This window comes from Diceros bicornis, chromosome 5 (assembly GCF_020826845.1).
Source record: "Diceros bicornis minor isolate mBicDic1 chromosome 5, mDicBic1.mat.cur, whole genome shotgun sequence".
NCBI lineage: Eukaryota > Metazoa > Chordata > Mammalia > Perissodactyla > Rhinocerotidae > Diceros > Diceros bicornis.
This window is the reverse complement of record NC_080744.1, coordinates 14,398,665-14,423,349: the sequence shown is the minus strand read 5'-3', so window position 1 is coordinate 14,423,349 and position 24,685 is coordinate 14,398,665. Positions and strand designations below refer to the sequence as shown.

The 24,685-nt window shown below is 37.1% G+C and overlaps 1 protein-coding gene across 2 annotated transcripts in view; it reads right to left on the bottom strand.

Annotated features, from left to right (window-relative positions):
- Positions 1–16,548: 16,548 nt before the first annotated feature.
- Positions 16,549–24,685, bottom strand: part of LOC131405675 (uncharacterized) — a 30,382-nt gene continuing 22,245 nt past the window's right edge. For both annotated transcript variants that reach the window (XM_058540730.1, XM_058540731.1), the window contains exons 6-8: positions 22,471–22,577; positions 18,643–18,733; positions 16,549–16,839 (exon numbers count right to left, since the gene is read on the bottom strand). In XM_058540730.1, the coding sequence (XP_058396713.1) occupies positions 16,723–16,839; positions 18,643–18,733; positions 22,471–22,577 (315 nt within the window). In that variant the 3' untranslated portion in view covers positions 16,549–16,722. The remainder of the gene's footprint in view (positions 16,840–18,642; positions 18,734–22,470; positions 22,578–24,685) is intronic.

Sequence of the window (24,685 nt, the reverse complement as noted above, 5' to 3'; positions counted from 1 at the left end):
GTAAAGGTATTTAAACATTTTAAGGCTTTAATGACACTCCTATCAGCAACATATGAGGATCTCCTATTCTGATGGGTGGAACTTTTCTAGAGGTGAGAACTCTCTTATTTGAAAGCTTGATTTGTCTTGAAGATGCAGAAAATTACATAACAGAGGTATTTCTCCCTGGCATGCCGTACCAGGAAAGAGACACAGTGCTCTATCCATTCTACCCTGCCAGCTTGGGGTTTGAGTTGGGAAGGGTAAGTTTAAGGTGGTGTCACACCCTTGTCATGTGAGACACAATATGTAGATCAAAGAAGAGAAAAGTTTTGGGAAGTTCTTTTCATCTCCAGCATTTTTTGCTAAATGCCTTCCACGCAGTATTAAGCAGTCTACTACAGGTGGACAGTGTAGGTCTTTCTTACCTTAACCTTCTCTCCTTCAAAGGAGATAACTAATTTCATCATTTTCATTAAATATTCATGGACTGAAAGATCAGGTCTACTCAAAGATAGTTTCTTTTTGTATTTAATTGTAAACTAGATAATTTTTATTCAAAGAAAGAAAAAGAAAACCAAATGTCATCAACTTTGATTGGAGTATACGTGTGATGAGGGTTAATCTCTCCGTTTCAATAAGTATGGTATGCAGTGTGTGTATCTTGATTTTTAATGCAGTGCAACCTATCATTGAGAAATTTGAAAGCTGTTATTTAAGATGTTGATTATATAATATAAAGATGTCAAAGGTATGTGGTTTAACCTGTTAAGATACACTTAGAAAAGGGAATATGAGTATGTTGTCACTTTATTACTAACATGTATGAGGAGATATATGGTAATATATAGGTGTATATATAGTGTATATAGTAATCGTTGAATAACAATAGGTCGTATGTTATTGAAAAATGTTATGTCCAGCAAAATTTCCATTGGTAATTTGTTTTACTTGTCTAGCATTCTCCACTCCCACCCCTCCCCCAAGGAGAAAATACACTCCATAAAGACTGCCAGCTTGTCTGTCCTGTTCACTGCTGCATTCCTATCCTGAACAGTCCCAGATATGTAGTAAAAGGTCTAAAGATATTTGCTGAATGAATGAAAAATAGAGACGTAATTTAAAAAGAGTAAAAAACAGCATTGAATTTATAAAAACACTATAAACAAAAGTTCTAAAGGCATCCTGTTCTAAAACAAACCAGATTTGTCAACAGAGTGGCAAGTTTAACCTAATTCCAAACTTTTAAGTGGGAGCATGCGTGACTGGTTCGATGAATGATGTTGTAGTTACATTTCAGAATGAGCAGTAAAGGCATAGAGCGGTTCATAATACCAGCGTCACAGGTAGCCCTCAGGGTTCTAACTTCACAGTTGAGAAAGGGCAGAGCATCAGTCCATGTGGGCGGGTGTTTAAGCCTACGGAGGATGAAAAAGGAGGTAATGGCAGGAGCAATTTCTCTCTTTTTGACTTTTGTGGGCTTCTCTTCAACTTTTGTTTTTTCACCCTTTATCATCCAAAACTAAGGGATTAATTAACTCTGGAGGACCTGAGTAACTGATCTTCCATAAATAGGTAACTTACACAATTTTAGGAGAATTAATTAAAGTATGTTCAACTTGATGGAAGCTTAGAAAGCACTCTCTTTTTTCAGATGACTACCATATGTACCCTTTAAAATTTGAACTTTTAACCAAAGTCTTAAATATCAGAATAAGGCAGAAAGCTTGTTTGATTTTTTAACTTCGTTTTTATTACAAAATGTATCATACACACTGAAGAGTGTATAAAACATAGATATAGATTTTAAAAAACAAGTAAAGAAACAGCTACGTGCCCACCAGCTTGAGAATAATTTCTTTAATTAGCTATTTGTGAGAATTGTCAAGTTGATTGTTCTCCAGTTGGGCTTTCACAAAATGATGGCTGTTTAATTAAATAGATAGGTCTATTCAAATCCACAGTTCTGAAAATTTGTACTACAGAATACTTATTCCCAGAATTGACCATAGTTACTACAGAGCTAGGAGTATATTATTTTTCAGAATAGTGGAGAACTAATTAGGTATCTATGGTTTGTAAAAATAGAACCTCATGGTTTTTTAATGGAAAAGTATGACTGGAAACTACAAATCTTTAAGATTAATTTCTAAACTCAGAAGTGACATCATGACACAATCACTTGGCAGGTATCTAAGCTTTTTCTGGGCAATAACCACCTTGACTGGTAAAGAATAAATCTTCTCGGATGCATATTAATTTCTTCTTTAATTGAGTGACATTTGAGTTAGACGTAAGTTAATGTTTATCAAATGGAATCTGTATTGTTATCTATTGCTGCATAACGAATTACCACATAGTAGCTTAAAGCAATAAACATTATCCCACAGAGTCTGTGGGTAAGGAGGCTGGACATGGCTTAATTGGGTCTTCTGACTCTGGGACTCTCACAAGGCTGCAATCAAGGTGTTTGCCATTGTTACAGTCTTCTTAATGCTTGACTGGAGGTGGATCCACTTCTATCTCACTCAGGAGGATGTTGGTAGGATTTAGCTCCTCTCAGGGTGTTGCAATGAGGGCCTCAGTTCCTCACTGGCTATTCACTGGAGGCTGCCCTCTGTTCTTTGCCACCTACACCTATCCATTGGGCAGGTCACAACACGGCAGTCTCCTTCATCAGAATGAGCAAGTGAGAGAGCAAAAGAGAGAGAAAGATGGATGTCACAGTCTTTTGTACTCTAATCGCAGATGTGACATTCTGTCACTTTTGCCATATTCTGTTCATTAGAAACAGGTCACTAGGACCAGTCCACACACAACAGGAGGAAATTACACAAGGATGTGAAAGTCAAGAGCTGGGGATCATTGGGAGCCTAAAAAAGGCGCAGAAGATGCTTTATCCTTGGGCGATTAGTGGAGGACAATAACCGCATCCTCAGCCCACTGGCACCCTTACATAGTAACATTTCTCCTGTCCCTTCCTTTCTATCATAGGCAGCCTTCCGGGCTCACTCCATCCATTTGACAGGAATGCTGACAATACAGCTTTTAGGTGATTAGGGTCCAAGAATCCCGCCGGAGAGGTTGCTATATTACAACCCCTTTTCAGTTGCACTACCCTTTACGAAAACCGTGTGTTTGAAACTTTCCACATCTTTCGTTGGCCCAAAGGTGATTATTTTTCTGTTTGGAAAATGTGAGATAACTCATCTGAGGTGATTTTTTTTTAATACTCATAGGGGAAAATATATTTATTATTTTCACTTTGAAAGTTTTCTTTTAAAAATAATTTCTTCTGAGTTGCCTTCCCTGCTCTGTCATTCTGTAACTTGTGCTGGAAAATGATCCTACTTGTTTTTGGCTTCATTAGAGTCACAACTGGTCACTTGAAAATTAAGTTTTATGCTTAATGTCTTCCATAATTTTAAGCAAATTTCTCAGGTTTTACTTATGAGCAAAATTGCAGTGGAAGGGTGCGTTTTCAAAAAGCTGCTAGTCTTAGGATCTGTTTAATACTTGAAGCTGTAAAATCAAGAAATAAATGATTAAAGGAATTTTTGACATGTTTTTTAAAAGCTTTTGAGGTGTTATTAAGTTTCTTAATTATTAGCTAGTACTACATTTTGGCAAAGTATGATTGTTTTTCTCTTTTCTTAATTGTTCATTTTAGGCTTTTTTTTTTCTCTTCCACTTTTTTAGCTTCCTCCATCTTGTGAAATGATTCAAAAACCTTAAATTTGGATTGTTTGTTTGACTAAGAAAATATTAGGAAATAAAAAATTTATGGTATGAGTTCTCCTACCAGCAAGGATGGGGCCAGAATTAGTCTGTCGCCTAAAATAATTTAAAAACTGGACAAAATGCATGAAGTAATAGTTTTCAGATATCAGATAGCCGGCAGTGCAGGACAGTGATTTCTCAGAGAAGGAAACAAACAAGGTGAGTCCTCGATTGCCCCTGGCTGCAGGAGGTTTTCTGGGCTGCAGCACAGGGAGGAGGAACCCAGACAGTGCTCAGTCACCTCTCTGAGTTGGGGAAACAGTCTGAAGATCCGGGAGGCGAAGGCATCAGAATGTGAGAGTGAAAACCAGAGGAAAGAGCTGCACAAATGAAGAGCTCAGCAGACTTCCTCTCGAGTCTTCAGCTGAGTGCGCTCAGTACCTGCATGTGAGAAAACTACAAAGGCTGGAGAAAGAATCACTGGAAAAGAACAAGCAGAACAAAACTTGGAGTCACGCAGGGCCAGGAATAATTTGTGTTCCAACCAAACAGATTGGAAAGACCTCCGAACAGGTAGTGCATTGAGTAGTGTCTTCAAAAGCTTATTGCCTCAGTCGTTGGGCCAAATAAACTCTAAATTAAAGGCTCTTCTGGACCTGCCCACCAAAGCTTAAAAGTAAGCCTTGAAAGGATCAAACTGTTTCCAAGCAACTTAAATGCGTCCCAGAACAAAGCCCCCAAATATTTAAAGGAATACAAAAAACTCCAGCACAATGGTATCCAATCAAAAATTAGAAGGTATTCAAAAAAAGGAGGAAAATACAATCTGCAATGAGGAAAAAATTAATCAGTAGAGACAGTCCCAGATATGACACAGATGACAGAATTAGTTAAATTAGGGATATTAAAACAGCTATTATAACAATATTCCATATCTTCAAAAAGGTAGAGGAAAGTACGAGCATGATAAGAAGAGATAAGATATAAAAAGATCCAAATCAAACTTCTAGAGATAAAAAAGAATCAATGTCTAAAATGAACAATACTTTGAATGGGATAAACAGCAGATGGGCACTGTTGAAGAAAAGATAAGTAAAATTAAAGACATAGCAATAGAAATTATTCAAAATCAAATAGAGAAAGATAGACTGGGGAATAAAAAAAGCAAAGCATCATTGAACTGTGAGACATCATGCAGCCTAACATATGTGTAGTTAGAGTCTGAAAAGGGGAAGAGAAAGATGGAGAGATGGAATACACATTTGAAGAAATAAGGACCAAAAATTTTCCAAATTTGATGAAAAGTATAAACTCACAGATTCAAGAAGCTCCATAAATCCCCAGAAAAAGAAGCAGGAAATAAAACACACTAATGCACGTAAAAATGAAATTGTTGAGGACCAGTCACAAAAAGAAAATATTAAAAGAGAAACAAGGGGCCAGCCCAGCGGTGCAAGCAGTTAAGTGCGCGCGCTCCACTGCGGCGGCCCGGGGTTCGCTGGTTCGGATCCCTGGCGTGCACCGAGGCACTGCTTTTCAAGCCATGCTGTGGCGGCATCCCATGTAAAGTAGAGGAAAATGGGCACAGATGTTAGCTCAGGGCCAGTCTTCCTCAGAAAAAAGAGGAGGATTGGCATCAGATGTTAGCTCAGGGCTGATCTTCCTCACAAAAAAAAAAAAGAGAGAGGGAGAGAGAAACAAGATACAAATACAGGGAAACAAAGATAAGAATCACAGAAGCAGTGCAAGCCAGAGTACATAGAGCAACATTACTGAAAGACAAAACCATCAACCTAGAATTCTAGATCCAGCAAAAACCTTTCAAAAATGAAGTCAAAATGAAGACATTTTCAGACATACAAAAGCTGGGAGATCATCACCAGCAGACCAGTTGAAGAAATGGAAAAGGAAGTTCTTCAGGCACAAGGAAAATGATAACCAGTTGAAAATGTGTATCTACACAAAGAAGTGAAGAGTGCTGGAGATGGTAAATATAAGACTTTTACTTTTAAAATAATGGTCTGTTTAAAAAAAATTAACAACAATGTATTGTGGGGTCTATAATATATGTGGAAGTAAATATGTATGACAACACTAGCACAAAGGCTGGATGAGGCAAAGGGAAGTATATAGTTATAAGTTCTTTATAATATATATGAATTGGTATAATATTACATAAGATAGACTGTGATGAGTTAAAGATGTATACTGTGAACTCTAGAGCAATCATTAAAAAAAACAAAGACATATCACTAATAAACAGATAAAATAAAATCATCAAAAGTATTCTGATTAATCCAAAAGAAGGTAGGACAAGAAAAAAAGCAAAGAACAGATGAGACAAATAGAAAAATGGTAAATTTAAATCATATAATAACCACAGTAAACGTAAATGGTCTAAACACACAGTTTAAAGGCAGAAATTGTCAGAGGCAGGCATTAGCCTAACACCGAAATCAGACAAAAACATTTCAAGGAAACAACAACAACAACTGCACCCTACACACCAATATCCCTTATGAACATGGATTCAAGAATTCTAGCAAATCAAACCCAACAATTTACAAAAATGGTAATATGTGATGACCAAGTAGGGTTTATCCCAGGGATGCAACGTTGGTTAACGTTTAAAAATCAAACAACATAGTTCACAATTTTTACAGACTTAAAAAGAAAAATCACGAAATCGTCTCAATAAACGCAGAAAAATAATTTGATAAAATTCAACACCCACTTATGCTAAAACTCATAGAAAACTAGGAATAGAAAGGATTTTCATTTAACTAATAAAGGGCATGCACAGAAAACTTATAGCTAATATCATACTTAAAGGTAAAGACTAAATGCTTTTTCCCCAAGATTGGAAACAAAACAAGAAGGTTGGTTCTTACCACTTCTGTTTAACATGTTACTGGAAGTCAAAGCTACTGTGACAAGGCAAGTAAAAGAAATATAAGTATATAGATTGGAAGGGAAGAAGTAAAACTGTTTTTCTGAAGAAATCAACAAGAAACTTATAAGTGAATTTAGTAAGATTGCAGAATATAGGTCAATACACAAAAACCAATTGTGTTTCTATATACTAGCAACAAACAATCAGAAATTGAAATTTAAAAATACCATTCATAAGAAACATTAAAAATATGAAATACTTAGGAATAAACTTAACAAAGGAAGTACAAGACTAGTACGCTGAAAAGTATAAAATATTGCTGACAAAAATTAAAGAAGACCTCAGTAAATGGAAAGATATACCTTGTTCATGGGTCAGAAGACTCAATGTTGTTAAGATGTCAGTCTTCTCCAAATTGATCTATAGATTCAACGCAATCCCAGTGAATATCCAAGCAGGCTTTTCTATGGAAATTTACAAGGGGATTCTGAAATTTGTGTGGAAATGCAGAGGAGCTACAATAGGCAAAACAATTTTGAAAGAAAAACGAAGTTGGAAGATCTACAATGTCTTATATCAAAACTTATTATAAAGCTATGGTAATCAAGATAGTGTGGTATTGGCATAAAAATAGAGGAATAGATCAGCAGAACAGAATAGAGTTCAGAATAGACACACATATATGGTGAATTGATTTTTGACAGAGGTTCCAAGGCGATTCAATGGAGGAAGGAATAATTGTCTCAAAAAATGGTATTTAATAATTGGATGTCTATATACAAAAAAAATGAACTAGTTACCTTATACTACGTTTATATGTAAGAGTTAAAAGTATAAAACTTCTAGAAGAAAACATAGGAGAAAATCTTAGTGATTTGGGGTTAGACAAAGACTTTTTAAATAGGGAGGACCACAAAAAACACAAACTGTAAAAGAAAAAATTGGGGGCCGGCCCCGTGGCTTAGCGGTTAAGTGTGTGTGCTCTGCTACTGGCGGCCCTGGTTCGGATCCCGGGCACACACCGATGCACTGCTTGTCCGGCCATGCTGAGGCCGCGTCCCACATACAGCAACTAGGAGGATGTGCAACTATGACATACAACTATCTACTGGGGCTTTGGGGGGACAAAAGGAGGAGGATCGACAATAAATGTTAGCTCAGAGCCGGTCTTCCTCAGCAAAAAGAGGAGGATTAGCATGGATGTTAGCTCAGGGCTGATCTTCCTCACACACACAAAAATAAATAAAATAAATAAAAATGGGCAAAATATTTGAACAGACACCTCCCCCTAAAAAATATACAGATGGCAAATAAGCACATGAGAAGATGATCTACATCATTAGTCATTAGAGAAATGAAAATTAAAAGCAAAATGAGATATGTATACATATCCATTGGAATGCTTAAAATTAAAAAGACTGGCCATACTAAGAATTGGTCATGATGTGGAAGAATTGGAACTTTCATACACTGTTGTTTACAGTATAAAATGATTCGTTCAGTTTGGAAAGCAGTTTGTCAGTTATTTAAAAACTTAAACATATACTTCTCATATGACCCAGCCATTCTAGTCCTAGGTTTTCACCCAAGAGAAATGAGAGCATATAACCACACAAAAACTTATATACAAACAATCATAGGGGCCGGCCCGGTGGCGCAAGTGGTTAAGTGCGCGCGCTCCGCTGCGGCGGCCCGGGGTTGGCTGGTTCGGATCCCGGGCGCGCACCGACGCACTGCTTGGTAAGCCATGCTGTGGCGGCGTCCCATATAAAGTGGAGGAAGATGGGCACAGATGTTAGCCCAGGGCCGTCTTCCTCAGCAAAAAAAGAGGAGGATTGGCAGATGTTAGCTCAGGGCTGATCTCACAAAAAAAAAAACAAAACAATCATAGCAGCTTTATTTGTAATTGCCGAAACTGGAAACACCCAAAGTCCATCAACCGGTGAATGGATAGAAAATGGTAGTATATCCATACCATGGAACACTATTCATCAATAAAAAGGAACAAATTATGTATTGATATGTGAAACAACATGCATGGATATTAAAGTCCTTATGTTGAATGACAAAAGGTAGACAAAGTGTATGCAGTATGATTCCATTTATATAAAACAAATTAATCTCTCGTGACAGAAATCAGATCAGTGTTTGCCTGCGGCAGGGGTCAAGAGAGGAATGGATGACAAAGTGAAAAGAGAAAACTCTACAACGGATGGACATGTTTACCATCTTGACTATGGTAATGGTTTCAAAGATGTATACATACGTTATGGTGTACTTACTTCACTTACTGTATGTTGATTATACCTCAATAAAGCTGTATGGTTTGATACCAATATTAACATTAGATGTAGTACTTAGAAGAACTAGTTAGAATTCTAAATGTGTATCTTAACAAAGCCCTGTGAAATGGTTTCTACAAATTGTTTTACCTGCAAAAATTGTAGTCCTTTTGCAGGGATCAAAGATATATTTTATCAGTGCCACACCTTTCCTACCTGAGTCATTCTGACCATTCAGTTTTGAATATATATACATCTCCTAGTCCTGGTACCTATGTTCACTTTCACAGCAAACTCATTCAATACAGAGAAAAAAGGGCAGCATACTCCAATGTTTTTAGGCCTGCTGCCTCACTGGTTTCAGGCAGCTTGCTTTCTTTTAGACCTTTGTCAGCCAGAGGTGTTCCAGATCTTGTTTCATGTCTACAGTCATTGAATGTAAAAGTTGTCTTTAGGGCTAAAAAATGAATGCAGGCTATGAAAATGCTGGATACCCATCCAGGGTCCCCAGGGGACTTGCCTGAGAGGAGGAATAGATGACTACTTGTTTATAGTGTTTTCAGAGTTATAACTTTATGTCCACACATACATAAAATAGTAGGTGATAGTACAGCACTAAAATGATCTCCTTTCTTCTAATGAACCTACTGAGATTATATATATATATATTTTTTTATATAAAATATTTTTATATAAATATATATTTTTTATTTTGGTAAGGAAGATCAGCCCTGAGCTAACATCTGTTGCCAATCCTCTTTTTGCTAAGATTGGCCCTGAGCTAACATCTGTGCTCATCTTCCTCTACTTTATATGTGGGACGCCTGCCACAGCATGGCCTGAGAAGCGATGCATATTTCTGCGCCCAGGATCCGAACCTGCAAACCATGGGCATCCAAAGCAGAGTGCGCGAACTTAACCACTATGCCACTGGGCTGGCCCCAAGATTATATAATTTTTAATACAATTATTTGCTTTCTGAAAATCAGGCATGTACATGTTAAACTAAGTACAGGTCATCTTCTCACTTTATGATTTAATGACATGAACACTGCTGTGCTAAATAATTACCCAACTGTTACAAGGATAAAGCCACAGATATTGTTTACAACCTAAGATAACTTTTTCTTCTGCCTCATCTTTTTTTTTAAAACAGTTTTATTGAGACGTAATTCACATACCATACAATATACAATTCCTACCATTTAAAGTATGCAATCAGTGGTTCTTAGTATATTCACAGGGTTGTATGACTATCACCACAATCTAATTTGAGGCTATTTTTATCATCCCAAAAAGAAACTTCGTGTCTATTAGTAGTCACTTCCCATCCTCCTCCTGCCTCCCTCCTAGCCCTAAGCAACCACTAATCTACTTTCTGTCTCTATAGATTTGCCTATTCTGGACAGTTCATATAAATAGAATCATACAACATGTGATCTTTTGTGACTGGCTTCCTTCACTTAGCATTATGTTTTCAAGATTCATCCATGGGGTAGCATGTATCAATACTTCATTTCTTTTTATTCCATACAATGGAATTTTGTTTTATTTATCCATTCTTCAGTTAATGGATATTTGTTTCCCCTACTCCAATTTTTGGCTATTATAAATAATGTACTATTAACGTTGGTGGACTAGTTTTTATGTTGGAAGTATGTTTTCCTTTGTCTTAGGTATGTATCTAGAAGTACAACTGCTACGTCATATGGTAACTCTATGTTTAACACTTTGGAGAACTACCAAACTATTTCCCAAAGCATCTGCACCATTTTATATTCTTACCAGCAATGTAGGAAGCTTCCAATTTCTCAACATCAACCTAAAGTGATTTTCAAGCTTCATTTTATTCCATAAATTGTAGGTACCATGTGGCCAGAATGCAGATATATTTTAAGGAAGTTGCTTTCTCCAACTTTTCAAAGAAGCTCCAAATGTGATTTTTTTTTCTCTAAGAAAATGGAGTTGAACTAGTTTATCCTAAGGTATCTTCTAACTCTAAAAGTCTATGCTTCTCTGAATTCTCTGTTTTCCAACAGAAAGAATGGCTCTTATTTGCACCTTGTTTATAATAATGCCTGTTTGGCAAGGAAAAATAAGCAAAGCTGGAGTCCAAAAACTGAGTCATTGTTCTATGTAAATCATTTATAGTCTCTACTAGTGTGCCCTTTCTGCCTGCAAACCAAAATCTTGGCATATTTTCTGTCTTCAGTTGCTTTTGAAAAGTTCAGGTATTATTTTACAAAGGATGAACAATTTAGTAAATGGGGGAAAAAATGGAACAGACTGAACCTACTTTCTATAGAGGTAACTTTCAATGTACAAATAGAATCACATGAATAATTTCCATCTAGGATATTATATTCATAGTATTAAGCAATACCAATTATAATATTAAAGTCATGCTGTACTTTTTATTCAAAAGCCACAAATTTTGAACTATGATGTAGTTGTCATCTTTCCTCTTGGCTTCAGCGCCCAACAGATTTATAAGTCACAGCTGTAGCTCATACTTTTGACGATTACTCAAGCAACTCTCATATTGATGAGGAATCCAAAGGGGGCTTCTCCCCATTAGAATCTGTTGATTTTGTGGTTAATATAAGGCTATGAAATTTAAAATATAGAGGCAGCATAACAAAAGAGCACAGGCTTTGGAATTCAGAGAGAAAATAGAGTTGATAGCTATCAACTCCTAGGTCTCATACTTTTTTTCTGTATTTTCTGGCTTAAACAAGGATGGAATGTTCTGATCAATTAATCATTGTGTTTATAAAGTCCAAGATAAATAAACCTTCATTACAATAAAAAAATAGAGTTGAATCCTGGCTCTGCCATTCACTAGCCGTACAACTTTTGGAAAGTTTCTTATCTTGACTAAAACTCGGTTTACCCATCTGTTAAATGGGATTAATAGCGCCTACTTCATTGAGTTGTTGTCAGGATCAGTAGCTAATGCATCATGTACAAAATACGTGTCAATAAATTTTAGGTGTTTTTTTGCCTGAAAGTCTTCTTTGAAGGCTCAGGATTTAAATATGTATCACCTTACTGGTCGAGGAGTCTGTCTTTGATTTAGGTCACTGAGGAAGTGTTTTAATAGAGTCTGCTTAAGAACTGATTTCATAGCTTGTGGTCTTTTCCTCCCATGAGATTCAGTTGAGATTTTTCATACACTTTTTTCTTTCTTAGTCTACAGGATTACATTTTCATTAATCCATATTCAATTTATTCCTAGGAGGTCATCTTGGGCATATTTTTCCTTTCCTCATCTCCCTCAAAGAAAGCAGAAATTTGAGAAAACCAAGAAGTTTTAGAGAATTTCACAAACAGATGATTATTGTTGTTGGCAAAGAGCAACTTGAATTTGAATGCTCTTGGAAATGAGGATCTCTGATACAATTATGATTATTACACCTATCAATTTTCTTGGGACACTTCTTTAGAGAAAGAGACTAAAATCCATTCCAATTTGTATTCTATTTATGTGCAAGGAAATGAGGATCCTTGATACAATTAGGATTATTACAGCTATCAATTTTCTTGGGACACTTCTTTAGAGAAAGAGACTAAAATCCATTCCAGTTTGTATTCTATTTATGTGTGTATCTCAAGGTATTTATCTGTCATTCGGTTAATGTATGTAATACTTCTGTGAACTCATGGTCCAAAAACATTAACTTATTTTACAAGTGGGTAAACTGTAGCCTAAAGTGGTTGGGTTGCTTAAGGCATCTGGACAAGTCTAGGGAAGTTAACAGCAGCTCAAGCGCACGGCCTGTTTAATTAATATTGTATCCAGGAAATGAGTTCCTCTTAAAAGCAGGAATGTTTTACTGAGCTAGCATGTCCCCAGTGAAACCCTTAAGGATTTTCTTTCCCTACTAGATTCTTATTTATTTACATGAAAAATGTTTGGAACTCTATGCCCCACCCAAATCCTTCTCTTCAATGTTAATATCTTTGTTTATCGTGTGTGTGTGTGTGTGTGTGTGTGTGTGTGTGTGTGTTTCACTCTTGGCAGGTTCCTTTTAAATCTATTGTGTTAATTTTTGCCTCCTTAGCATTCTTTTTTGGCCATATACTTAGTATTTAACTATTTTTATGCTGATAGTATAAGATTCTATTCAGTAGATTTCTTTTTTTTTTTTTTTTGAGGAAGATTGGCCCTGAGCTAACATCTGCCACTCCTTGTCTTTTTTGCTGAGGAAGACTGGCCCTGGGCTAACATATCCGTGCCCATCTTCCTCTCCTTTATATGGGAGGCCGCCACAGCATGGCTTAACAAGTGGTGCGTTGGTGCACAACCGGGATTGGAACAGGCGAACCCTGGGCCGCCGCAGCGGCGCGCGAGCACTTAACCGCTTGCGCCACCAGGCTGGCCCCTCTTCCTATTATCTTTTGACTTATTTGCTGTAACACCCCATTGATTTTCTTATGTATCTTCATAAATGTAATTTTTAAAATCTATTCACTTCTGGATTTATGTAGTCCCCAACAAAGTGCTGAGTCCTCCTAAATACCCCTTGACTCCTTTCTTTTCTCTCCATCCCCAGAGTCACTGCCTTAGTTCATTCCTACTGGGTTCACTGGACCACCGTGATGGCTTCCTGACTTAGCCCCTTGCCTCTTGTTTTTCCCGATTAATCATCCTAGTGTCTCCAGAATTATATTTCTATAATTTTATTCTGACCATATCAATATGCTGCTTAAAATCTTTTAATGGCTCATGTTGACTCTCAGGATAAAATGTGGTCTCCTTTGCTTGGCATACTGTGCCCTTCCTCATCTGACATCCGTCTACTTTACCAACCTCATGTAATCACACCCTGGGCTCTAGTCATACTACAACACTCACCATCCCCTATGCCTCTGCACACGCTCTTCCCTCCACCAGGAATATCTTTCCTTACCCTACATCTAAACTGTGTTCTTCTTCCTCCTTAGAGTAAGTTCTTTCAAGGTGGAGCCAAGTGTTCCATTTTCGCATCTGCAGAGGCTGGCAGAGTGCTAGACGTACGGTGTGAGCTGAATGCACTTTTGTGTGATTAGTTAGTACAATTGATAGTTGCATGGCTGTGGAATTCACCATCAATAGAAAATACCTTACAACGTCTACTGATGATGAAATTCTGGAATATTTAAGCTGTAGTATCCCAAAATAGGACCTGGTTGGGACCTCAAGGGCATCTGTGTTAGAGGAGGGGACTGGAGTTTAGATGAAGGAACGAGGTGACAAAACTTGGAGACGCTCTATGAAGTTTGGTAATTTTAAAGGAACGCTGACAGAAAAAGGTTCTAAATTTCTAATAAGCAACTTTAGTTTGTTTTCTATCAATTTAACTCTTTCACCAAATTTGTCATGTATTTTGTGAGGTAAAGAGCTAAATAATTTGGACAGTTACTGTAATCTTAATGTTTTTAGGTGTTTGAGGACCAGTAATGCTATATGAAAAAATCGTTTTTAGTTTTATTTTTCATTTGGTTGCTGAAATATGAAAATATCTTAACTCTATTACCCTCCTTTCCTCTGAGCCTTCTGAGACACACTATGTGGACATTAGAGGGTAGAGAGGGAGGCTGAGACTAAGGAGTGACAAACTCCGAGAAGACATGTTTAAAATTAAGTTAAATAATTCCACATACAGAATACTAATACTGGTAGAGGAATGTCTCCTCTATATATCCCATAGTTCCAACATTTGCCTCAGGCATTTATTTAAAAATGTGTTAAACATATATATATATCACAGAATACTTTCCAATATTTTAGACTGCTTATACCTTTTTTCTACTCCATCAACTAAAGATCCATAGTTTAACATATCTAAAATCATAGCAGTAACAACAGTATTTAAACACTTGTGCATTTTTCCTGTAACTTTAATCACATGTCTATGGAAACCACCTATAATCTGTATTGTTGACTATATTCCATTAATGATAGCCAAATACTTATTTTTATTTTACAGATGAGGGGCTCAATGACTTGAAACTAGGTTTACAAATAGACCTCTCCCCTCATGGTCCAGAGAGTTGCTAGTGTTCTCTCTCCTTCTGTCCTGTCCAGGGCATTCTAGAACATGAGTTCTGGCATTGACCCAGGGCCACAGCAGCAGATTTTGCTTTAGAGGTTCATGCTTCTGAGCAGTCAAATAAGCACTAGGGCAACCGGGATTCAGAGTTCAGGAAATATAGTTTCTATAGACATAGCATAAAGTGAAATTCAATAAATGTTATATAATTGTAATTATATGTCATATTGCTAATAAACATTTTTTCATGGATGATTACTATTTGTGTCTTATGTATGCTTTCACTATTTGCTACAGTTTTGAAATTTACGTGCCTAAATGTAACTTATTACGATAAACCAATAAATATATTTAATTACATATAACACAATGAATATAAATATGAACAACAGCTACAAGCTATTTTAAAATACTTTTAATTAATTTTTCTCATTTTATAGAAATCTCTTTCCAAAATCACAGAAAATCGGCACAGCCTCCTGGAAACATCCACCAATTGTTACTGAGAGATGCCATAAGTTGACAGGGACTTCCTAACTGTGCTTCAGCTGCTCTTTGGGTGACTAGCATGGTAAGAATGTTTAATGGATTAGCAGGAATGAGTAATGCCTCTATGGATAAGAAATTATTGGAATTACAGCATTTATTCTGATATTCAATATTATACCAGACCCTAAATATTAAGCTTATTAATGTCAATGGTAAAGTTCCAAACTTATCTTTTTGTTTTTAGCATTTCGTTTAGTTACTGACCAATAACTTCCTTTTAAAAGTTAGAATTGGGGCCGGCCTGTTGGCACAAGCGGTTAAGTGCAGCGGCCTGGGGCTCGCTGGTTCGGATCCCGGGCACGCACTGACGCACTGCTTGGCAAGCCATGCTGTGGCAGCGTCGCATATAAAGTGGAGGAAGATAGGCACGTATGTTAGCCCAGGGCCAGTCTTGGCAGATGAGGATTGGCAGATGTTAGCTCAGGGCTGATTTTCCTCACAAAGAAACAAACAAAAAAAGTTAGAATTGACTGCCACTGCAAATTATTTTTCATAAGCAGGTAATGACAAAAAGTATAGTAGATAAATCCCTTTTAAAAGATATATCTCCAAAAGGTTCCATAATTCCAAAATGTGGGTTAGTTTGGTTCAAAAAAAGTAATTTAAATATAATGCTAAATAGGTTATTGGAACTAGTTAAGTGTACAAGTTTTGATGTTTCATTGTATTCTTGAAAAAAAAGTTTTGCTTTTCCTGATTTCAAAAAAATACAGTCATAACAGAAAAAAAATACAAAAAAGCAAAAACAAATCACCAGTGATTGCTCTATCTAGATATAATCTCTATTTATATTTTGGAGGCTATCTTTCTAGCTTTGCTTTTTCCTAGCAACTGCAATTATTTTTTATTTTAGTCCTTGTGCTAGTCTCTTCAGATAAAGCTGTGTACAAGGAATCTTACAGAATAGAGGTCTAATAAACGAGACACAATGTAACCTACCTTTCCTTCCACCCTTCTCTCATGATAGAAGCTACTTCTGGTATTTTTTTGTCATATCTGGATTTTGTATACAGAGTTAGCAACAAAAAAAGACACATATTTATACTTTTAACAGAATAAAAGAAACCAGGGGAAAACCAAAATTTTTCAGATAAATATTTTAATCAAATTATCACACAAAGCTAACAAAGTTGTATATGTACATATATAACTACTTACAAATATGTAAACATAAATATGTGTTAGGGTTTTGGGGTTATGTTTTTTTTCACTATTTTGCAATATACTCAACAAAACATTACACTGAGGTAGGACTATTTTAGTGCTAGAGAATCTTATATAAATGTATTTGTTCAAGAGCTTCCCTGTCAATATCCTTTTCCGAGTATACATCATAGTTCAGTGGTACCTCTTCAACCCAGGGAGATAACTGTATATTAACCTGGAAAAAAGAAAAGGTTATAAACAAACATGAAAATTGCAGAATGATCCTATTCTCCGGAATTTCAAGAAATTATGACTAAGTAATTGAACACAGATTTTTATTACAATGAGCAAGACTAAGCTCTACATGGTACTACACAAACAACTCTTTGTCACAGTAAATGGCAGGTCTGTGGATTCAGGGACTTAATTACTTTATTTTGATTTTGGAACTGGAAAGAATAAAGAAAATACAGAATAGAGTAACTGTTTTAACGTATCTAGTTTAGTAATTATCATTAAGCTTAAACAATAAAAGACTAAAATAACAACCAGAATACACAGAAAACACAGGAAAACTGTTCGTATATACACAGTGATGGTGCTAAGGGGTTGCATGAGTGGAGCTAATCTCCCTCCATAACCTTCCTCAGGCCTTTGCCTTCACGTTGCAAACTTGAGTCTCCATGACACAGCAATTCTAGAGCCACCAATGGATATTTCTGTTTAAAGAAGTGTCATTAAATAGGAAAGCAACAAAGTTATTCAAGACTTTATGTATAAGGACTCTTCCACAAATATTAATTTCCTGTGGTTATGCAGACAGCTTTGTGTATTTAGTGTGAAAGCTATTATTTTGGTAGTGAAAATCTCTGAATTATTTCAATATATATATAGAAATTATAAATTGGAGATCATATATTTTAAATCTTTTTTTTTTTTAAATTTTTTTTAAATTTTCAAAGCCCCAGCAGATAGTTGCACGTCATAGCTGCACATCCCTCCAGCCGCTGCAGGTGGGACGCGGCCCCAGCATGGCCAGACAAGCAGTGCGTCGGCGCGCGCCCGGGATCCGACCCGGGGCCGCCAAAAGCAGAGCGCGTGCACCTAACCACCAAGCCACGGGCCGGCCCGAGAGAGACCATATATTTTAAAAGATATGTTTTTATGAGTATGGAAAGTATGGTAGGATCACATCACTCATGGCTGGGGATCTCACGGGGAAGAATTAAGTGGGGGAAACTGGGGAGATTAACACCTTTTCTTTATATATCTCTGGATTATTTCCCTTGTTATGGCAAACATGAATTACTTCTGTAATTTAGATGATTGACAAAAATTTTTTAAGAAGGTATTATCGATGATTGTTTAGTATTTTAAAGGAAGAAATAGATACTTAAATTTGGCAGTGCTTACATGCAGGGAAAGCGCTACTAAAGAAAAGACTACTACTACTCTGTATTAAGAAATACAACAGTATCTTTCATCTAGGGATCTCAAAGAGCTTTACAAATACCAATTAACTCTTATATAAGGGTCAATTTATTTGGCTGAATCTTATTATTAAATATTGGCCTTACTTTATATGGAGAAACTGAGGAACAAAGAAGTGGTTTGTGCAAGATTTCACACTGACCTAGAAGCTAAACTGTGCATAGTATGTGGGCCACCAATCTACTTATTTGATTCTAGAAGTCTTGAACAACTCTGTTCCTTTTGTTCTAAGGGAAACAGTTATGGTGTGGGTGTTCTAACCTTCTTACAAACATTTAATAGCATTTGTTAACCTAAAACTGTAACCCCACAGCTGGAAAAATTTAGTGGAGAAGCAAAAGAATCTACATCAAGGTAAGAATTACAATTTCAGAGCTCTTGAGGCCAGTGAACAAACCACAAACCAGTTCTTAAGCCATAAGGTCTTGCTATTCTATCATCTGTCACTATATTCAGACAGAACATTTCTAGAATTTTGTAATAGCTATCAGAAAGAACTAGGAGAAAAGTTTTGACAATAAAAATGCTGGGAAAGAGGCTTATTTACCTGAAGACCTGAGAGAGAATCTTCAAGACTTGGTACTGTTACTAATAATGATCCTTGTTTCCTTACATGACGGCTGATATACTCCCAGGCTCTACAACACATTACAAACTTAGATGTTAGGTTTTCCCAGACACTGGAAATCTTGGCAAAATTGTGAAGTTACAGTGTGGAAGAGATTTAACAAGCTGGAGATTCAGGCTACTAGAAGGCCAAAACTCAGTTCTCAGAACCAATACACAAGTCAGAGCTGGATCAGCAGTTAAAGCCCCTGAAATTCTTTATGAAGTGTGACAAAACTGGTTCTGCAGAATGGAACAGGGCTGAGGGGTAGACGTGGGGAAGTCGTGGAAAAAGGCCATAGAAGCCAGAAACCAAGCAAAGACTAACAATAAGAGTATAACATGTAGATTAGATCTTTCAAAATAGCATCAAGAGTGAAATCATACTTTGGCTGTCAGAAATATTCACTGGAAAGGCTTCTGGACAATATGGCACCTGAGAAGTTTAGTGGGATGAGCCAGGTTAAAGCACAATGGAATGCCATGTGCATGTGTCCAAAGGCAGTGTCTGACCAGTTCTGAGTAAACTTTAGGGTGGTCATGAACTGGATTTCCACACTGTGCATGAGTCTTGATAGGACACCCCACGACTGGGGAGCGATGGTCAAGCAAAGCAGGGATGTGCACCCATTGCAGTGGGGCAGTGGGCAGCACGTCATCTGCACTTATTTTAGTTGTAGCAATGGTTACTAGATTTGGTACATTCTGGAGTTTATTAGGCAAAATGATACAAATGTTCTTTTTCTCAGGCTAGAACTAAAATCATGTAGCAGAGTTTGATAATAAATATCACTGTGTTTGGGTTACAGCTGTTTGTTGTTTTGATACGGTTCCTTAAAAATGACATATTTTACAAGTTTATTTAATAAGCACGGAAGCTGAGTATCTTGGCGTGGCTCTCAAAACAGCACTTGCTGTTTCTGGTAAGCTGTCATTGTAGGAGTTGTATCTGTTTCACCTACTGAAAACACACATGGAGGCACCTTTTAAACTAACAATTACTCTACTAATCTGGGGTGTTAACCTGTGATGAGATCTAACTTATTCTGAAGCCCGAGCCTTTCCTGAGTACACATTTTCTGTGATTATATTTCTGTTTTCTCATACAACCTAACTCTTATAGGAACATCGTTCCACTTGTCCTCAGATTCTGAGTAAGATTACAAGTCTTTGGAGGCTAAAAGCTGTGCCATCTATTCTCTTTTACTTACTACAATATAGAATTAATATAGGTAAAGGATCAGTTTTGTCAGAATGATTCCAGTATTAGAATGCTTTACTATATCTTCTAAACTTTCTCCTGTATCCTGTCATTCATGATGGAGATAAGATAATTAACCGTGAGAGGCTATAACCTATCTATATTTAGAATTCATTGCACTAGACTAATTTAGGAGAAATGACTGAACTAACACACGTGGCTAATACCTATTCGGTGAATCATGTAGAGTTTGTAAATGAATGTGCCAAGAAAGTTTTTTTTGCTGAGGAAGATTTGCCCTGAGCTAACATCCATGCCAATCTTCCCCTGTTTCATATGTGGGTCGCTGCCACAACATGGCTGCGGATGAGTGGTGTATGTCTGAACCAGGAACCAAACCCGGATGCCCAAGCAGAGTGCACTGAACTTAACCACTAGGCCATGGGCTGGCCCAAGAAAGTTTTTAAAACAACCCAAACATGCAGATTTCCAGTATCAAGTTCACCAGTAGCTTTTATCATTTTTCAGCATTCAAAATCTTTCTATAATAAATCTCCAAAGAGTTAAAGGTGTTTTTCTCTTTTAACTTTTTATACAACCTAAACCTAGTATATTTCATTCTCCAACAATTATGTAATTAACTTAAAAAGGTAAAAAGCTAACCACACTTTGTCCATGGAAATTGAGCTTAAAGAGGGCACTATGATTAAAACACCTTTGCTCACGTTATGTTTCTGGTCTTTAGCCTGTGACCAAAAATCGTCACCCACTCTGGCTGAGCTTTGACTATGTGATTAGCTTTCTGTTAAACTAGTTTCTTTTCAAACTATTTAAATTGTTAATTCATAGTGACCTTAACCTAATACTAATGGCTACGGGGGTGTGTGTGTGTGAGAAAGTGGGGGAGGAGGGGAGTAGAGAAGGTGAGGGGGTGGCAGGATAGAGGTTTAGCCATTCAGGATTCCACTCAGGATTAACTGTTTATGGTTTGTAATTATATGCATTTTTGTTTCTCCACAGTAGAAACCTTACTGATACACTAGTCCAAACATTTGTGTAATTCCCTTTCACACATATGGAAAGGAGCTTGCCTGCATCTAGAGTACACTGATGCCATTATGATAAATAACTAGTCAGTAAGCCTAACTAGCCAGAAAATCTTTGTCTTAGACTACAGACTACAGGAAATTTCTAATTAGAGGAACCTATAGGTGCTGATGGGTCACAAAGCATCAAATTGTGGCAGAGAAGTCAGAAACGTGATCACAGGGCCAGCCCGTGGCTTAGCGGTTAAGTGCGCGTGCTCCGCTACTGGTGGCCCGGGTTCGGATCCCGAGGGTGCACCGACGCACCGCTTCTCCGGCCATGCTGAGGCCGCATCCCACATACAGCAACTAGCAGATGTGCAACTATGACACACAACTATCTACTGGGGCTTTGGGGGAAGAAAAGGAGGAGGATTGGCAATAGATGTTAGCTCAGAGGCAGTCTTCCTCAGCAAAAAGAGGAGGATTAGCATGGATATTAGCTCAGGGCTGATCTTCCTCACATAAAAAAAAAAAAAAAAGAAACATCATCATAGATTTGCTAATTTTTCCATTACTTGAACAGTGGGATAAACTCCAGGAACCTACTGTTACCACCTTAAGAACATCTTTAAAGTTTGATAATTAATCACTATTTTGGTTAATATTCTTATATCTTGTTTTATATTCATTTATAGGCATTAGTTAAGTCCCATCATTTTGTGATAGGATAGCATATGACATGTTTTTTCAATCAAAAGCAAACTGAGACAGAAAAGAAGCACAAAGGCCACTGGGAAGTGACATCTTACTGCATCCCTGATGACTAAGCAAATGCTTGGCTCATGACATCATTTTATATCTGCCCCAAATTAGATGTAATATTTTATAACATTAGACCATCAGGGCCGGCCCTGTGGCTTAGCGGTTAAGCGCACGAGCTCCGCTGCTGGCGGCCCGGGTTCGGATCCCGGGCGCGCACTGACGCACCACTTCTCTGGCCATGCTGAGGCCGCGTCCCACATGCAGCAGCTAGAAGGATGTGCAGCTACGACATACAACTATCTACTGGGGCTTTGGGAGGAAAAAAAATAAATAAATAGACCTTCAAAGTTTATTTTTATTTTTGTTTTATACATAACACATTTCCTTTTTAATATAATCTCCTCAAAGTTGAGGTCATTTTTTTTTTTTTTTTTGTGAGGAGATCAGCCCTGTGCTAACATCTGCCAATCCTCCTCTTTTTTTGCTGAGGAAGACTGGCCCTGGGCTAACATCCGTGACCATCTTCCTCCACTTTATATGGGACGCCACCACAGCATGGCTTGTCAAGCAGTGCGTTGGTGCACGCCTGGGATCCGAACCGGCGAACCCCGGGCCACCGCAGCGGAGCGCGGGCACTTAACTGCTTGCACCACCGGGCCGCCCCTGAGGTCATTTTAAAAAAAGTCTAATATGAAAACATTTCTACTTTACCAATCCCTTTTCATACTTTGCTGGATACATTTTAACAAGAGATTTCTTGCTTGAATAAATAACGTACCTGGCCTGTTCTGCCTCATCAAGAAAATATTCGAAGACATTATTCATTATAATCACGTCAGCATTTTGCAGAAGGGAACCCTGGGTACAGATGTCTGCATGAAGCACCTGAAGAAGAATGAGTTCATTTACGAGAACAAAGATACCATATGGGACGACTGTAGAAGAAATAGCTATTGGTTCAGTGATGTTGTGAGGCAACATGAGAAGTTAATGCTTCTTAAAATGGGAGAAAGAACAGCATATTTAATATTACCACCTATGGGAGATACTTAATATCTAATAAAAACTATCAACTTGTGAAAATTTAGTTGTTTTAGATGGAACTATTTATATAGTCATAATTACACTCTTTTGACTCCCAGTTCAGAGCTTTTTCCACTACAACTACATCACTAGTTGTAAGAGTCAACGGACCTCGGTTTAGATCCTGATTCCATCATCAACTAGGTCTGCATACTTACGCAGTCAGTATCCTCATCAATAAAACGGAATAATATCTGTCCTGATTCACAGAATCAAATGGGACCATATAAAAACATAAAAGTAATTTACAAATTGTAAAATGTTAAAACAATATATTAATTGGCCTTGTCTGACTCTTTACCTAAAATTCACTTGAATATATTATCTATCCAAAAAAGAAAACAATTTATTTAAAAATTATATACCTCAAAAAATTAACGTAGACCACAATCAATAAGTCTTATAGACCACAGGCAAGATAACAAGAGGAAATATTTATTTAGCTCAGGAGCAGAGCAAACAATTTTATTTTAAAAAGAGAAAAAGGTTAACTGCTTTGTATCATATGATTTCTTTCCAAATTAGCACTTGGTCTTACAAATATATAATATACTTATTCAGAATGTTGTGGGGTCGGATTTTTAAAATATTTTCTTTCTTTTTTTTTAAGTAATAAAAATACTAAAGTAATTTAAATTAAATTGGCTTAGAGCCTCTGAAACACAGCTTTGACATGTTCCTGAACAGAGAAAATAGTTAATCTCTGCAAACTTCCTAAACACGTATCTTAGCTATGAAACAGGTATGTAAATTAACCTACTGATACACTATAGCTCTCACACAGTTCCCTCTTTTTCTTTCCCGTCTCTGTTCACTCTCCCCCCACACCCTACAGACAGGGTGAAAAAGAATCAGGTGGATCCATTAATTATGGCAACCAACAGAGGTACTCTAGAGGTCCCAGGGAGACCCCAAGGAATGGCTTTGGACAAACTGGAATGCTAACAATGCAGAGGCCACAAGGCAACCAAATCAATTTAACCAGTTTTTAATGGGCACCTCCTATGTACAAGATACCACGCAGGGAGATATGCCAGGATGAATAAGATACAATATCTGCTCTTAAATACGTTATAATCTAGTAATGGGATGAAACAGCTACGCTGATAACTTTACGTAAGTGCTGTCAAAGGAATCAGCAAGATAGGAATGAAGGAAAGTTTACCTTTAGCCTGGTGGAAAGGGAAGAAAGAAGAATTTAAATCAATGGGTCTTCCATGTAAAGATAGTGGATAAGACACAAGCACGTACTATTATAATAACTATTATAATAACAATACACGTTTTTTAAAAAGAAGGTATATACCCACAAGGATGGGGAGAATGGGAAAGAAAATAACAGACATAAAAATTTGTAAGTTAGGAAAAAAAGGGGAAATAATAAGGAATTTAGGAGACCAGAGAAAATTGATTTCTAAGCTAGAAATATAGAAAGCTAAGACCCAAACTTGACTTATACTACAGAATCTCCAAAAGGCTCATAATTGGTTGTACCAGGTATCTCTGGGTGAAAAGCAGTAGGAAGAAATGCTAAAAATAAGGTAATTTGGTTGAAAGTCAGTTTATGAATCAGCTAGATTCCTGAGTACCTTTCTTCTACCCTAGCAAAAGAATTGAGGTTTATTTTCTTGAAAAGGTAAAACAGAAGGTCTCTGGGTCAGGGGACACTAGACCTAGTTGAAGGAAAAGGTAATGCACTGAAAACAAGGGAATTAAGGAAATAAGCAGATGGGATGCTAGAACCCTCTATCTCTCCAATTCTTTTCCTACCACTCAGTTCCCAGGATGTTGCTTGCCATTCAGTAAGGAGATTGGAAGAGTTTTCTCTGTGCAATCAGACCAGCCCAAAAGGAAAAATCTTAAGATACTTCATTAGACATTCCCCAGCTAACTACCCAAGCAAGGACTCA